Below are 16,526 nucleotides of genomic sequence, written 5' to 3'. Positions count from 1 at the left end.
CGGTACAATCTCATTGGGTTCCTGTGTTCACTTCCAAATGTTATGTGTTTTCTTGGCTTGCGTGTGTTTCCCCACAGCATGTGTAGTGACTTTACTGGGTTTTGTGGAGTCTAACTTTAATCTTCCCGTGCCTTTACATCTCGGGTATCTTCTCTTGTGCTACAGTTGAGTGTCAATGAGCTCTGCAGGCCCAGCTTGACACTGGTGACTTCCTTTTCTTGGCAAATTCAAACAGCTTTGTCAAAGGATAATAAAGTGGTTTCCACTTGCCAGCTTCTGAAGCTTTTTCCCCCACCCTAACAGCCATCTGGCCTCTCTGTAGCATCTTAGGCAGGTTCCAACATCCCAGTTTTGAATTTTCTCCGTTTTTAGTGACAATCTGATCCATCGATACTTTTCCTCAAGGGACCCATCCTTTTGTACCTCTGTAAACTCATTCCTCATACGTGGTGTTTTTATGTGAAATACAGAATTTACTACATTTCTCTCTTATGCTTTCACATCTTGATTAGATGAGAAATGTTAAAAATAAGTGTTTCAAGATGGTCTAGTGTTGGACAGAAAGGCTGCCTTCTGATATCAGCCTTCCTTGCTGCTGGCTCTCATTGTCAGCAGCTCCAGAGGGCTGTGCTGTTCAAACTGCCTCCCGTTAGCCACGTTTTCTAAAAAGTTACAACTCCTTTTTCCAGTCAGGCTATTTTCTGACGGCGCTTTATTCCTACACCTTCACTGCACAGTGACTCACCGGGATAGCACGAGACCCTGAGTAATGCTCCCTGCACAGCTGGTCCGGGTCAGCCTTAACCGCGTGATTCATCTTGTGGATGCTGCACGGTGAGACCTGGCTGGCTGACTCTGCAGGAGCTTATGCTGCTCTCTCTTCCCCTTGCAAATGCTTTGGCTTTGACCCTGCAGGTGCTGGCAGGACAGGGCCACAGGAGAGGGGAGCAGCGGTGGCTTTGTGCAGGGATCAGTCGAGCAGGCTCGGCGGCTTGTCTGCCTGCCTGGCATTTCTGCCTTTAGCCAGGACACAAGTGCGGTGGCAGCAGCTTGTGGGACAGGTTTCCCCTCCCCTTCCAAGTTCAACTCAATGTTGAGGTGTTGGAGTGAGTTCAGAGGAGGGCGACCAAGCTGGGGAAGGGTCTGGAGGGTCTGACCTCCGAGGAACGGCTGAGGGAGCTGGGGGTGTTTAGCCTGGAGAAGAGGAGGCTCAGAGGTGACCTTAGTGCAATCTACAACTACCTGAAGGGAGGTTGTAGCAGAGTGGGAGTCGGCCTCTTCTCCCAGGCAACCAGCAATAGGACAAGAGGACACAGCCTCAAGCTTGGCCAGGGGAGGTTCAGTTTGGACATTAGGAAGCATTTCTTCTCAGCAAGGGTCATTAGCCATTGGAAGGGGCTGCCCAGGGAGGTGGTGGAGTCACCATCTCTGGAGGGGTTTAAGAAAAGCCTGGACATGGCACTTAGTGCCCTGGTCTAGTTGCCATGGTGGTGTCAGGGCAATGGTTGGACTCGATGATCCCAGAGGGCTCTTCCAACCTGGCTGATTCTGTGATTCTGTGAACTCTACAGCTGGGTGAAGAGGGGGTGGCTCTCTCCTGTGTTTGCACCAAGACCATCATCTAAGGGTCTCGGTCTCATTTTCCCTGCCTTTTTACCCTGGATAGCTGCTTGTTCTTGTTCAAAGGGGCTATCAAATGATACCACTATTTTAAGTTAATAAAGCAGTCTGATTAGGTTATGCCTAACATGCTGTTATCATTATGAGCAGTCATCCAAAGACAGAAAATGAGGGTTCAAGGTCAGTATTTTGCAAAAGCAGAATTGTGCATCTCAAGGGCTTCATTTCCAGTTAAAACCAGCACGGGAAGTTCACGGTCAGGTAACATTACGTAGCGTATAGCTTTGTGCTGAGCAGTTGATCCCAAAGGACACCTTCAGATTGCATGTAACCACTGTGGGATTTCTGGACATGATCTCAGGTGGCATAAATGGTCGGTATTTGACAGAGCAGCGAGAACTGGAGACGCTTTGTCTGTCTGTAGTGCCCCAGAGCTGGGACTGTGAGTCAAACTGCACTTTGGGAGACAACCTGTGTGTTGAGTGTAGTACATACGCTCAATATGCTTTAGGTTGGATATCAGGACAAATTTCTTCACCAAAAGGGTTGTCAAGCACTGGAACAGGCTGACCAGGGGAGTGGTGGAGTCACCATTCCTTGGGGGATTTAAAAGCCGTGTAGATGTGGTGCTGAGGGACATGGGTTAGTGGTGGCCTTGGCAGTGCTGGGTTAATGTTTGGACTCGATGGTCTTAAGGGTCCTTTCCAACCAAAATGATTCTGTGATAAGAAGTGGGGTTTGTAGGACCTTCTAGGAGCCCTTAGAAGCCAGGCTGTAGCCAGAGCATCTCTGCATGGGCAAGCTCGGGCAGACCTGAGCTTGGGCTGGGGCTCCTGGGTGGATGGGGAGAGGGGCTGCGGCTGGGAGCCCGCGTGGCACGGGGCAGGAGCTGGCACATCGGCTCCCCGCCGTGTTGAAGGGCTCAGGGGACACTCACTGATGCTCTTCTTTGAAACTGTGGTGAAATTTCTGGTGATGAATTTCTAAGATGGCCTGTCCAGCAGACTTGCTCTGTGCACAGTAGTGTTGTACCTTGATTTATGCATCTTTTGGCTCCTGGAGAACCCACTGCAAAGGGGAAGCACCGCGGCTTCCCCCCGTGCCTGGCCAGGAGCCGCGCGCTGCACTCCTCCATCCCTACGGACGCGGCTTTCGGCTGCGCAAAGGCTCGGCAAGGATCCCACAGATGTCAGGCCCCCGTAGGGCTGTTTCCTAATATGGGATGTTTTTTTTTCCAACAAACTCTTCAAATAAGAATAAGTGATGCGGAGTTTTGACAGATCTGTCTGGTTCAATAAGCTCAACGACGGCACCGAGCGCGTGAAGAAAATAAAGAGCCTGGCTGCGCGCTGCCTCGCACCTTTTGCGTTTGGGAGTAAATAATTACTACATAAGATTTAAAGCCCTGGAGATGAACTCTCTTTGGGACTGTCAGGTGGCTTGTGTTTAATTTATAGGTGCAGACACAGCAATGCCGTTCTGAACGCCGCAGGATCTGACCCGGACTGAGATACCCCCACTACGGGCACTGCGTGACTGCACGTACACTAACACACAGGTGTCTGTCTTTTCTGTAGTTGAGTTTAATATTTATAATATTTTTAATGTTTATATTTATTTCTAGATACCGTTAGAAGCTGCGTAGCAAAGCTGTTCTTCAGCTGTCCCCTGAAGGGCCATTACTGCCTGTACAGTAAATCCAGCTTTACCCTCATCAGCCGGCAGCCTCCGCTGTGGATCCACATCATGTTCCTCTTCCAGCAGGTGTGTGCAGGACAAGTCAGTGCAACCTCTATATTGCTAATGTTGTACTTCGAAAAAAATGCTTTCATGGTTAATCTCTTTAAATATGCTTCCAACCCACAGTGCTTTGTGCCCCTTGTGATTTCTCAGAACATTATAGTAGGCTGAAGTGATTTTGCAGTGTTAAGTTCTTTATATTTCTATTAAATACAACAAATTCCAACTGTCTGGAGAGATAACAAAGTCTGGGGATAAAAAAAGTGGGACCAAACCTGATTGTCCTCATTCAGGCGAAACTTCTAGTAAGTCCCAGGTGCCTTGCAAGCGAGCAGGAGCATTGCAGTGGATCTGCAGGGGAGCAGAATCAACCCCAAGGCTGCGGGTGGAGGTTAGAGGTGCAGCACCCACTGGGATTTTTATTGCAGAAGTTTTGACTGAGGCAGATTTGCAAATCTGATCAGTGCTGTCCTCCTACCAACCCTAAAGCTATTTTCTCATGTTTAGTAGTTTCCAAATACAGCCCCATATTTGGATGTACGTGGAGTTGCCTCATAGGTTACAAAGAGCGTGAAATTGTAGGAGAAAACCCCACATTCACACTTCAAGATGAAACAGATGGCTTTGGTGTTAAAATAGCAAGGTTCAGTTTCTTAACCTACGCAGGGCTGTTCCCCACAGTTCAGCCCACCCTGATGCAACCTTAGAAACACAAAGGATTTATCTGAAATTTCAAACATGCACAGCAAGTTATGCTGTGAATTTTACAGGTCCAATCACTCTGTGTGGGTAAGGAGGAGTATTTGGGTGCTTTGTCGCAAGCAGCAGTTCACAGAGTCACAGAATCAATGAGGTTGGAAGAGCCCTCTGGGATCATCGAGTCCAACCATTGCCCTGACACCACCATGGCAACTAGACCATGGCACTAAGGGCCATGTCCAGTCTTTTCTTCAACCCCTCCAGAGATGGTGACTCCACCACCTCCCTGGGCAGCCCCTTCCAATGGCTAATGACCCTTGCTGAGAAGAAATGCTTCCTAATGTCCAACCTGAACCTCCCCTGGCCAAGCTTGAGGCTGTGTCCTCTTGTCCTAGCGCTGGTTGCCTGGGAGAAGAGGCCGACTCCCACTGCGCTACAACCTCCCTTCAGGTAGTTGTAGACTGCACTAAGGTCACCTCTGAGCCTCCTCTTCTCCAGGCTAAACACCCCCAGCTCCCTCAGCTGTTCCTCGGAGGTCAGACCCTCCAGACCCTTCACCAGCTTGGTCACCCTCCTCTGGACTCGCTCCAACACCTCAACATCTCTCTTGAAGTGCGGGGCCCTCCGGATCCAGAGGTGCCTGTGTGAGCTGTTTGTGGGGACGGGGGCTTTGCTGTAGATGAGGAACGAGGATGGTCAGGAGCCAAGTGGAGAGGTGGTCGGGGAAGGAGAGGACAGTGAGAGCAGAGCAAAGGGAGCAAAGAAGGGCAGAGGCAGAAACAAGAGCAAGACAACAAGATGAAAGGGGAAAAGAAAGGAGGTGAATTATTCTGTAAATAAAAACCTGAAGAAAGAGGTTGAGTTATAACAGGACCCAGAGAGAATAAATGAATTATGTTACAAATATATGATTTTTTTCATGATGAGAGGCAAACAGATGTTGAAAAACATGGACAGAAGTACTAAAAAAAAAATTCCTCTTGTCTCACATCGAGTGTTCGAGCCTGCTGTGCATCAGGGTGGTGGTTAATGTCAGATAATTTATGTTTTCTTTTGTTCAACATCCTAAAGCTTTTAAGTACTGGATATATAACTGTTATTAAATTAAATACAGGGCACTAAATTCAGCCCTGGGATAATGTTATTTAAGCCTGTGAAATTGTACAAGAGAGAAAGTTGACATAAAAATGTATTTATAATGTGTTAAATGAAAGGCTGGTGATAAAAATGTAGTTTTCAGCAGATCTGTCATAGATTCACAGAGGGCTAATATATGGTTTCTGAAGATTTCAATACCAGTTACCATATTTTTATTCATTTTTTTTTGCCAGTTGCTCCATATTCTGTTTGACATTGCATTCTGCAAAAGTAAAAGCAAGAAGAGAAACTTTTTCTCTCAGGTTTCCAGAACAGATCCTTAACATCGTGACCCTGCTTTCTATTTAATTTTAAAAATATTGGTGAATAGGTACATTGTGTTTCGAAACCCTTGGATGGAAGTTGTGAAATGGCAAATTATTAGTGCAGCTGGATCATTTTGTCCAAATGAAAAGGCAGAAGCAGTCAGGTCCAGGCAGCCACCTGGCACGAGAAAACGGCAGCCCAATTAGTTTGTGTTTGGTGCATTTATGAGCAACTCTAGGGAAGGTCTGAGGAAGGGACACGTCGGGCAGCCCCGTCCTCGCTGGTGCTACCACAGCAGCGTGACGCTGTCCCACCTGAGGAGGGAAATTAAACCATTAATCATATAGCAGTAGAGGGTGATTTTAACAAATGAATCTGTGAAACTAAGCATCCTGTCTGTCAAATAACCTCTCTGACATCTCCCCTCGTTCTAATTTTGTTCTTTTTGTTAATCATTGCTTAACTGTAAGACGTGTTGGAACGAGTCCAGAGGAGGGCAACCAAGCTGGGGAAGGGTCTGGAGGGTCTGACCTCCGAGGAACGGCTGAGGGAGCTGGGGGTGTTTAGCCTGGAGAAGAGGAGGCTCAGAGGTGACCTTAGTGCAGTCTACAACTACCTGAAGGGAGGTTGTAGCGCAGTGGGGGTCGGCCTCTTCTCCCAGGCAACCAGCGCTAGGACAAGAGGACACAGCCTCAAGCTTGGCCAGGGGAGGTTCAGGTTGGACATCAGGAAGCATTTCTTCTCAGCAAGGGTCATTAGTCATTGGAAGGGGCTGCCCAGGGAGGTGGTGGAGTCACCATCTCTGGAGGTGTTGAAGAAAAGACTGGACATGGCACTTAGTGCCATGGTCTGGTTGCCATGGTGGTGTCAGGGCAATGATTGGACTCGATCCCAGAGGGCTCTGCCAACCACATTGATTCTGTGTGATTCTGTGATTCTCTTCCTACTGCCCTGCACTAACAATTTGCCATTTCACAACTCCCATCCAAGGCTGTTTCTGACACCTTAGCTGGAAAAAATGCGCTGCCTCAGCCACGACAGAATTCCTGGCTTGAGTCTGAGTGAAGCACGTCTGTGTCAGCTGGATGCCAGACAGCACGATTAGGGTTTGTGTTTAGAAAGAGAAGAAGGAACATCCATCCAGGAAACCTACGTTAAAAGGACACTGTTCATATTGCGAAATCAAATACTTGAAATACGGAACATCAGATCTGCTTGTGCACTCTTAACTTGGCTCCTGCATGCAAATGCATTTTTTAATTACAAGATCATGTAGGAGATGTAGCAGAGGCAGAAATGCTGAGTGCTCTCAGCCCCAGCAGTGTTCTTGGAACACTGACTTTGGGTGCAGTTTATACAATGAAGAACTTAATGCTGTTGAAAAATTATAATAATTCAAGGGGGTATAAGGTTGTATCCTCGCTGTGCTTGGAAATAGGGAGCTTTGGAGGTGAGAGCACCCAACCCAACACAGGTTTCATCTTGTTTTGTGAATGTTCAAGGGCTGAAAATTCCTGCACTCTGTCAGCAAAATCTGTGTTGAACGTGTTCTCTGGAGTGTTGTTTTTTCTCCTGCATTTCATCCCACTGCCTATTCGGTGTAGTCACAAACATTGCACTGTTACTCTTGCCTGCACAAGGACCAAGAGCTGCAATCAGATCCAAATAAACATATTTGTGTGCTAAGCAGCTCTTTGCATTAACTGGTAAGAGACACATCTTCTCCAAAAAGACGCACGTCACTGAGATCTATGCCTGGGTCGGTGCTGCTGATGTCGTGATAATCTGTCACAAAAGTGACATGCAAGTTGCTACGCGTCGTGGTAGCTGATAGATCACCTTTGGTGAGCCACAGACCTTAAAGACACGTAATGTACGATTAAAAAAGCCCCCAAGGAAATGAAATATTTGAGGATTTATCTAGTTGTGTGCGTGCTGATCCACCGTAACTCCTTACAAAGAAATGAACTAACCCCTGGTTATTCACACTGTGAGAACAAGATGCTCTTTGTTAATGGCCAAGTAAAAAACACTTGAAATCATGTTTTCAACATTTTCTTCAGAGCTTGTTTGCAGAACCTTTGTCCACACAGAGTAATTCTGTGCAAGTACTTAAGGCCCTGTGGGAGAAGACGCAGCTCAAGGGGACGCACAGTTTTGAAACTGCCATGATCCAGTCTACATTTCCCCACCAAAAGGTAAGCTGCTTTTTTTCTCAGAAAAAAAAAAAATAGTAGAACTTTGCCCTGACTTTTAGAACAGCTGGACAAAGACCTTTACAACAGCTACAGCAAGTCTTCGCTGGGCTCAAATCATGAAAAACAAAACCCCTTTCCCTGCCCCTTCCTCTTCTTTGCCTTAGCTTTGACATCTTCCGAGCATTTGGAGTTACTGCCATGCCAAGTCCTCTTCTCCTGGTGGCCACACAGCAATCCACAGTGCGTGCCTCTGACCTCCCTTTTATACGAGGTTTGTGGGGAGGTTGAAATACCTTCCCCAGCCATTATATTTTTCAGCCTCCGCAGAGGGTCCACAGCGTTGTGTTGTACTGTGCTTTGAAAGGTCTCCAGGCTTGTTCTCCACCCCCTCCTACATGCTTCATGGGGATTGCTCCTGACGTGATGAAAACTAGTGATGCCACATATGGATTTTTTTCCTGCTCACAGTTTCAAGCTCTAGATTGAGATTAGCTGCCACTACGGCCTGTTTGGCAGCCACTTGGAAATTCACCTAGTTAAACACAGACTTGGATTTTATGGAAATGATCATCTGCACATGCACCATTAGTTACCCCCGTCAGTTTAAAAGATTATTCTTTCAAAGCTCTTTACTGTCTCCAGGATTTCAGCAAATGCTATTTCAAAGCTATTAATCAGGCTTCTTGGAAAAGGACGCTGTAGGATTGTAAAACAAATATCTATTTACTCCTGAACATCTCCACCCAGCTCAACTGGATGAAATGAATTGTCAAACATGGTTTTAAAATACTCTAAGAATATTGTATGTATGAAGATGTCTGACCAAATATGATTAATTCACTAAGGTTATGGCTGATTTAAAACCAGGAGTTTTGTTAGAAACACCTTCTGAACCCCCAAGAGAATGTTGCATTGAAGTGGGAACTCCTGCTGCAGCTTGTGAGAGGAGTAGGGGATCCCTGCACCTGAGACCCAGCTTATGGGCTGGTTTTACTTAGACACAGCAGAGCTTGCACTAAGTATTTTAGCTGCTAGGGATGATCCGAAGGCATTAGAACTGCTTTGCTGTTCAATGCTGGCTTAACTTGAGTCCCTGCCGAGATCTACGAGTCGAAAGTCAGAGCTGGTGGAGTGTAAAGGAGTTTGGGGTGAATAAAGAGCTTAGGAAGGAGCATGCCTTCATGGGCAGGATTAGATGTAGTGCATCACGCACACAAAGTCTACAAAACAAGTCCAACACCCTAAAAACGAGATTAGTTTCCAGTACATTGGTTGCATAATCCTGCTACTGCTCAGATACTAGTATTTGGCCTATTTTTGGGAACTTTCATCACTCCATGACAGCAACAGCATCTCTGAGTTCCCAAAATAGTGGAGCTGGAAAATGAGATACTGATCTTCACTGATTTAATGAATTAAGCAGTGAATTGAAGTTCGGAAGCTCTGGGAGCTGCAGATTGCCTAACAGCCTTCGGAGGCAGATGCAATACATCTGAAACGGCAACAGACTGGTCGCCACAGTGTGCCGCTGGATTTACTTTCTCAGTTTTGGTTTTGTTTATTAATACAGAACCTAAGTTTGTTTCTAGTGTAATTCCCATTCCATTTACTGAGAAAAGTGCCGTTGAGTTTTCTGGGAGCAAAACCTAAGCCTGCCAGAAGGAAGATTTCCTTTAGCTTTTACATTCCCAGAAAATCTAGCCGGAGCGTTCCCACACGAGCTTGTCCTTCCTTTGCTTGACAGACTAAGCTTCTGCCATAATCTGAATTTTTCGCTTTATAAATTCTTCCCATTGCTAATAGAACTTCAAATATTGTGAATTATTTGACAAAATTACTGTAGTTGTTAATATTATTCCTCTGCCAATAGTGCAGGAAGGAGAATTGTGGGGGTATGGTTGTTTCAATAAGCATAGAGCTTTTCGTTTGGAATGTTCTGAAATCTGTTGATGTAAATGCAGTGTCAACATCATGTATTATATTTTGTATTAAGTTTTATGCGTCGTGGTACAGCAGCATCACAGAATCAATGAGGTTGGAAGAGCCCTCTGGGATCATAGAGTCCAACCATTGCCCTGACACCACCATGGCAACTAGACCAGGGCACTAAGTGCCATGTCCAGGCTTTTCTTAAACCCCTCCAGAGATGGTGACTCCACCACCTCCCTGGGCAGCCCCTTCCAATGGCTAATGACCCTTGCTGAGGTCCAACCCCCAGCAGCCATCCAGATTTTTTTAAAATATGTATTCTAAAGTATTTTGCAAACCTGGAAAAAAATCTGTTACATCAACGGTTTATTCCAGAGTAAATTCTGAGAAATATTGTCAGATTTACATCACTGTAAGTGATTTCTGAATGTGGCCCAGGGTGCACGTGCAAGGAATTGCAGCGCAAACCTGGCTCACGGAAAGCACGTCGTGCTTCACCAGGCAGCCTGTTCGTGCCATGAAAAATATTTATACAACACGGCTTAAGCTGTGCCAGAAGTAAAGCATTTCCAGATGTACATCCTCACAGATTTCCGTTCAGTTGCTTCATGGTTCTTTATCAAAGCACACGCAGGCTACGTTACAAAAATGAAGCCGGTTTGGAGCTTGTTGCTGAATTCTTTGTGTTGACTCACGCTGTGTCAGAAGAGTGAGATGGTGACTACTTTACGAGCCCCATGTGATGCCTTAAGAGAGCCTTTTGTTGAGCGGCCTTGCAAGAGAATAATTAACATTTTTGAGCCATTGTTAGTTCTGTTCTCCCCTTCGTTTGCTGTCTCAGTTTACGCGCCACATTTTCACAATGGGGTCACTGAAGTTTTCAAGATGATGGAGCACGGGGATGAGATAAATCTCTCCTCTCCAGTTAGGCTTTTCCCCCGTGCTTCCCCTCCTGAAATAACTGGTTTGTAGCAGATTATTTCAAGCGTACAAGAGTACAGAGTGGAAAAGAAGGATTGCTGCATTGATATTTCAGTGATATTTGTTCTCTTTCAGTCTAGAGTTGGCTCACTGCAGCCAGTAAAGATTTTTTCACAGGGTGGAGATGCTCCTAGGCTCTGTTCTGCATCATCCACGTGCCCTTATAACATCTTGCGCAGCCCCACGGAGAGAAGTACCGTCATTATTTTGCCCGTCCTGTGCCCCCCCAGATGCCACACCAGGAGGAGGATCAGGGCATCCTGCTCTGCCATCCCCCGCTCGCAGGGACGTCTGCCCCTAGAAATGCTTCCTAATGTCCAACCTGAACCTCCCCTGGCCAAGCTTGAGGCTGTGTCCTCTTGTCCTATCACTGGTTGCCTGGGAGAAGAGGCCGACTCCCACTGCGCTACAACCTCCCTTCAGGTAGTTGTAGACCTCGCTAAAGCTCGTCTGAAAAGGCCCAAACAGGACAAGTCTGTCCTTTGCACAGCCCTGTTCAGTGCGATGAACTAATGTCCCTGGCAAGGGATGGTATTTTCTCCACTGACTGCGTAAATCTGTATTTTTTTTGGGCTGCAGTGTGCGGTGTTGCAGATCCGTGAAGGCCCCTCGCAAATAAACAGGAGTGTTTTCTGAGCAGTCCTGGCAATTCCCTTGGTGTTTGCAGTGAGTAACTTGGTTGCTGTTATTTAACACCAGCGTTTGTTTAAGTGGGGGATCACAATCTGTTTTAAAATTAAATAACAGGGTTTAAAATACACTGAATTAGCTTCAAGCTTCGCCAGGGGAGGTTCAGGTTGGACATTAGGAAGCATTTCTTCTCAGCAAGGGTCATTAGCCATTGGAAGGGGCTGCCCAGGGAGGTGGTGGAGTCACCATCTCTGGAGGGGTTTAAGAAAAGCCTGGACATGGCACTTAGTGCCCTGGTCTAGTTGCCATGGTGGTGTCAGGGCAATGGTTGGACTCGATGATCCCAGAGGGCTCTTCCAACCTCATTGATTCTGTGATTCTGTTAACCGTGCAGTCAGCTGGGGTTTTCTCACTATTGGCCTAGGACCTGGACCATGTGCAGATGCACCTGGAAGAAGTGAGGTTCTTCGATTTATTCGGCTACAGCGAGGAAGCAGGAGCTTGGCAGTGCTTCATGTGCAACAACCCTGAAAAGGCAGCGGGTACGTGGGCTGCGCGTGGTGGGCGGAGGAGGGAGCGACGCTCGTGGATAACGCTGCGTCTCTGGTGGTGGTGGCAGAGGTTGGGGAGAAGGGAAAGCAAACTTCCCAGCGTAGCCCAGGCAGCGTCTGTTTTAATTGGAATTCTCCATTAAACTCCTCTCGTCTCAGCGTCTCTGGTGAGATAATGTCAAGCGCAAACCTTATTTGGTGTGTGCTTAGAGGGATACAATCCAACATTAATGCAGACTCATAAATCTGCATGACTGTGAACCCCTGGGGAGCAGGAGGGATCTGCACCCACCTTGCAGTGTCCAGGGAAAGGAGCTGCATCTGCTGGACCGTGGCCCAGGTCCTCTGGGGACTGCACAGGTGCCACATGTCAGAGGCCAGTGGCCTGGATACTGCACCCAATTCACGTCGTCTTTGTTCTCAGACTTATTTGCTTTAATATAATTGAATCTATCGTGGGCATCTTCTTAGGAACAAGGCAGTGCTTAAGAACAGCCATAATACTTCAGCCATGTTACAAAACAGGGTGAGCAGAAAATACACTTTTTCTCAGGTAAAAGATCCTGGTGACTTTTTTTTTTAAGCTCTCGGATACCTGTGTGTTTTAGATCAGCGCACTGACATTCAGAGGAATGGCCTTTTTCGTAGATCTTTTTTGCCACTCTGTAAAAGCCTGCACCATTCTGGCCAAGAATTTTGAATATTTTGGCCAAGCCTTTGAATAATTGGCTGTTGCAGCTATGTATTTTAACAGCTGGCATCTCCTTATATTTCATCCACCCTGAATTTAGTAAGTCTTGCAAGAGTGGCACAGCCTCTGCTGCAGGCCAGGCTGCCCGTGCTTGTTTCATGGGTGTTTAACCATCATCCTCCTTCCAAAACTCTCATGGCACTCAAGGGCCATAAAAGAAATCATGCTTTGAGCTGAAATTTCATCTCGGTGCCGTGGTCTTGCTGTGGTTTGTCCATCACATCAGTGATAGATGTATGTCAAGTTGCAAGGAAAATGATTCTGTCTTGCTTAAAATTTCAAAGTTTAATAAAACAGCTTTATTTTGAATTTTCAAAGACATTTAACTAGGGGGGTGACATGAGGCACCATTTTCTTGTTGATGTCATGGGTTTTTGCTGATGACACTAGTCTGGAGACATCAGGGGACAGCTGACACCTTGCTTCCCTGTTACTCTCCTGCCAAAGCACCGTGTCCTCCAAGGAGAGGTCTAAGAAGGGCTGGAAGCAGGACACAGTGCAGGAAGGTCCATGTGGCACAGCACAGCTGCCAGTTTCTTCTGAGAAAGGGTCATTAGCCATTGGAAGGGGCTGCCCAGGGAGGTGGTGGAGTCACCATCTCCGGAGTGGTTTAAGAAAAGACTGGACATGGCACTTAGTGCCCTGGTCTAGTTGACGTGGTGGTGTCAGGGCAACGGTTGGACTCGATGATCCCAGAGGTCTCTTCCAGCCTGATTGATTCTGTGATTCTGCTGGGGCTGGGATCCAGACTCCACCAGTACGACCAGTATAGAGCTGGTATTTTCAAATGGGCCTGAACTCAAGGCAAACAGCAACAGACGACTGCGACAGCAGGCAGCAGTTCCCAGTGAGCTCTGCAGCGCTCTTGGTTAGCGCAACAAGAGCTTACGAAAGTGGGGACCGTCTCTGTACCACTGACAAGAGGCTCTTGAGTCTGTTTGCAGAGCACTTGAGCTGACATCTCGAGCAGCGTAAACTGTATACTCTGCCCAACGCCAACGGTCCTCGGGGAGCGGGAGCGTAACGCCTGCCGTGGAGTGCCTGCGGCGGGGGCTGGCACGCCGCCTCCCGCTCATCCATCGTTGTCTCAGGCTGGTGAAAAATCACGTCGCAGTGTTGTAGGTTGTAGATTTGGTGTCGCAATATCCCCCAGAGATGAGGGAGAAGGTCACATCTCTTCTAAGGGTTCACCATTTCCCCGAGCTGCTGTGAGAAGGCTGCGGTGAAGTGCGCGTGCTGCCCTGGGTGGGTGGGTATGGTTCTCCGTCTACACACTTGAGTCAACAGAAAGGTTTATTCAACCCTCTGCCCTCCGGCCTGAGCAGTCTGTACCCGGCAGGGCAGCAGTTCTGTCCTCCCAAGAAGTGCCCCAATCCGCTCTGCGTGGAGATGTGTGGGCATGGGAGTGCTTGGCCAGCTGGGTGAGCTCAAGAGCATGGAGGATGCCTGGGCGTTTGGAAGAAGGTGCTCCCTCCCCAAGCACCGAAGGCACCGAGGGTGGTGCCTGGAGTTTGCAGGGTTATCGCTGCCCACAGGTCTGGCCCCTGCTCAGAAGGTCTCCAGCCTGTCCTCCTCCCTGCCCAGCCGCCCGCTGTCTGCTGCCTGAGCCCAGGGGAGGAGGGGGAAGGCTTTAATAAATGTCAGCGTCTACGAAATCACCATTTACCCTTTGTTTTAGAGCCAGGGCTGAGTTCAGGGATGCTTTTGAGGGTGGTCAGGAACAGGAGGAACGAGGCACAGAATATTTTTGGGCTATAACTGTCCTTTTTAAGAGCAATTACTCTCTTTGTCTCAGTTAAAAGAAAATTTTGTCAGAAAGGCACATTGTGACTCTCATTATTTGCTTCTCAGCTCTAAAACCTTTAGAAGCCCAAGAAAAGGCAGGATTGTACAGGTCACAAAAAAGCTCAGGGGTAGGAAAGGAACAGGGAAGATAGTGCTCAATGGAATAAAAATTGACTGACAAATTCACCTTAGTATTGGTGACGTAGAGCTGTGGCAGCTGGGAAAAGTCGTACCAGAGTGGGAGACACTCCAGGGTCTTTTTGGGTTTATAAGATCTGAGGCAAGAAAGAGGATTCGGAGGTCTCCTTGAATTGGGAAGAAATGTAAAGGCTGTAAAACATCTTTTATTTTCATTCCACTGTGGGACAGACCCTTTGAAATCTCAAATACTTTTGAAAGACAAGAAAGTAATTTCTCCCTCTCAGCAATGCTGTTTAGCAACCAAATTCTTTTAAGAAGGAATTCAGAGGCAAATTCTTTTTCTGTGATTGTCTTTTGTTTTTTGTTAATGTTGGGGTTTGTGGCATTTTTTGGATGCCATGTTGCAAGATGCCATTTATCCTCCAGACTTAGGAAAGCATTATGCCTTCAAGCCTCGGTCTTGCCTCAGGATGCCAGATGGATGAGGGTTTTTTCGGATGTAGCTGGGAGGATTTTTGGAGCCCGACTACACCGGGAGGCTGTTTGTGAGGAAAGAGGCAGTTAGGCTGAAGGAACGTGGTGGATCTACCCAACGTGGCAATTAACCCGGAGAAAGTTTGAATATTTCTCATGCATTCTTCTGATTGCAAAGCTGCTCTTATACAACCACACTTCTCCAGAAGTGCTGTTACATCATCTCGAATTGTTTTTTCCCCGAGCCAAGGGGGAAGAGCATTCCCACAAATCCTCCTCATCTGCTCAAACACACGTATGTGCCCTGACTGTGTAGCTGTGCTCAGCCAGGAAAAAACAGGTTACACTTATTTTTTTCTTTTTTTTAAATGACGATGGTTCAAGCACAGATAGAAGGCATTTGAAATTTTGGTAAATTACAGAATCCCAGAATCAACCAGGTTGGAAGAGCCCTCTGGGATCATCGAGTCCAACCATCACCCTGACACCACCATGGCAACTAGACCAGGGCACTAAGTGCCATGTCCAGTCTTTTCTTAAACATCTCCAGAGATGGTGACTCCACCACCTCCCTGGGCAGCCCCTTCCAATGGCTAATGACCCTTGCTGAGAAGAAATGCTTCCTAATGTCCAACCTGAACCTCCCCTGGCCAAGCTTGAGGCTGTGTCCTCTTGTCTTATCGCTAGTTGCCTGGGAGAAGAGGCCGACTCCTACTCCGCTCAACCTGCCTTCAGGTAGTTGTAGACTGCACTAAGGTCACCTCTGAGCCTCCTCTTCTCCAGGCTAAACACCCCCAGCTCCCTCAGCCGTTCCTCATAGGTCAGACCCTCCAGGCCCTTCACCAGCTTGGTCGCCCTCCTCTGGACTCGCTCCAAATTGTGCCTCTTGTTAGGAAAAGCTGGCCTTTAAGAGCCTCATTTCAACATAACCTCCCGTACTGACAGTTGGCTTCACAAGTTCTTGCACAAAAAAAAGTCAGTAAAACCACTTGATAGCTGGAGAGGGAATTGCAGCACATTCCCCAGTCTGGAAGCTGACAAAGAAATTGCAGGAATCCCTCTGGGCTGCAGAAGACACATTGTGCCCACGGGCAATGATTGGGGTAAAACTGAGGGGGTTTTATGAATTCCTCTTTAAAAAAGCAATTCCCTCAGAACAGCCTCCACCATATTAACTTCTGAATACATTTCCCTTTTGCTAGCAGTGGTGATTATCTGGTGAACTGAAATATCCCAGCTATAATGCTTGCTGGAAAATTATAAAAAGTGGCATTCAGTAATGTCTCCTTTCCAGGTTTTCAACAAAACCAAATGTGATGATTAATGAGAGAGAGTGAATCCATATTCCTGTAGGTTAATTGCATTTATCTCTGTCTGCTTGCCACCCCCACATTCCATTCTTTCACGTTAAGAGGAGTTTATTATCATTGAGATCACTCATGATTGAAGTGAACTTTTGTGGGTGATTTTATGTTTCATCAAATGCAATATATAATGCTTTGGTTTTTATCTGTCTCGGGTTCATCTTGGAAGAGTCTGGAGGTATTTTCACTTTTTATTCAGTACCCAAACTACTTAAAGCTTGATGTGTTGTAGTTCTGCAAAGAAAGCAAGATACAATTA

General features: G+C 47.0%; 1 protein-coding gene across 2 annotated transcripts in view; it reads left to right on the top strand.

Annotated features, from left to right (window-relative positions):
• VEPH1 (ventricular zone expressed PH domain containing 1) overlaps positions 1 to 16,526 on the top strand; it is a 75,679-nt gene that overhangs the window by 51,519 nt on the left and 7,634 nt on the right. The window contains exons 9-11 of one of the 2 annotated variants that reach the window (XM_068406934.1): positions 3,245 to 3,384; positions 7,527 to 7,661; positions 11,626 to 11,743. In XM_068406934.1, coding sequence (XP_068263035.1) covers positions 3,245 to 3,384; positions 7,527 to 7,661; positions 11,626 to 11,743 — 393 coding nt within the window. The remainder of the gene's footprint in view (positions 1 to 3,244; positions 3,385 to 7,526; positions 7,662 to 11,625; positions 11,744 to 16,526) is intronic. The other variant, XM_068406936.1, reaches the window with a different exon arrangement.

This window comes from Nyctibius grandis, chromosome 8, assembly GCF_013368605.1.
Source record: "Nyctibius grandis isolate bNycGra1 chromosome 8, bNycGra1.pri, whole genome shotgun sequence".
In the NCBI taxonomy this organism is placed as follows: Eukaryota; Metazoa; Chordata; class Aves; order Nyctibiiformes; family Nyctibiidae; genus Nyctibius; species Nyctibius grandis.
This window is presented reverse-complemented; position numbering and strand designations above follow the sequence as displayed.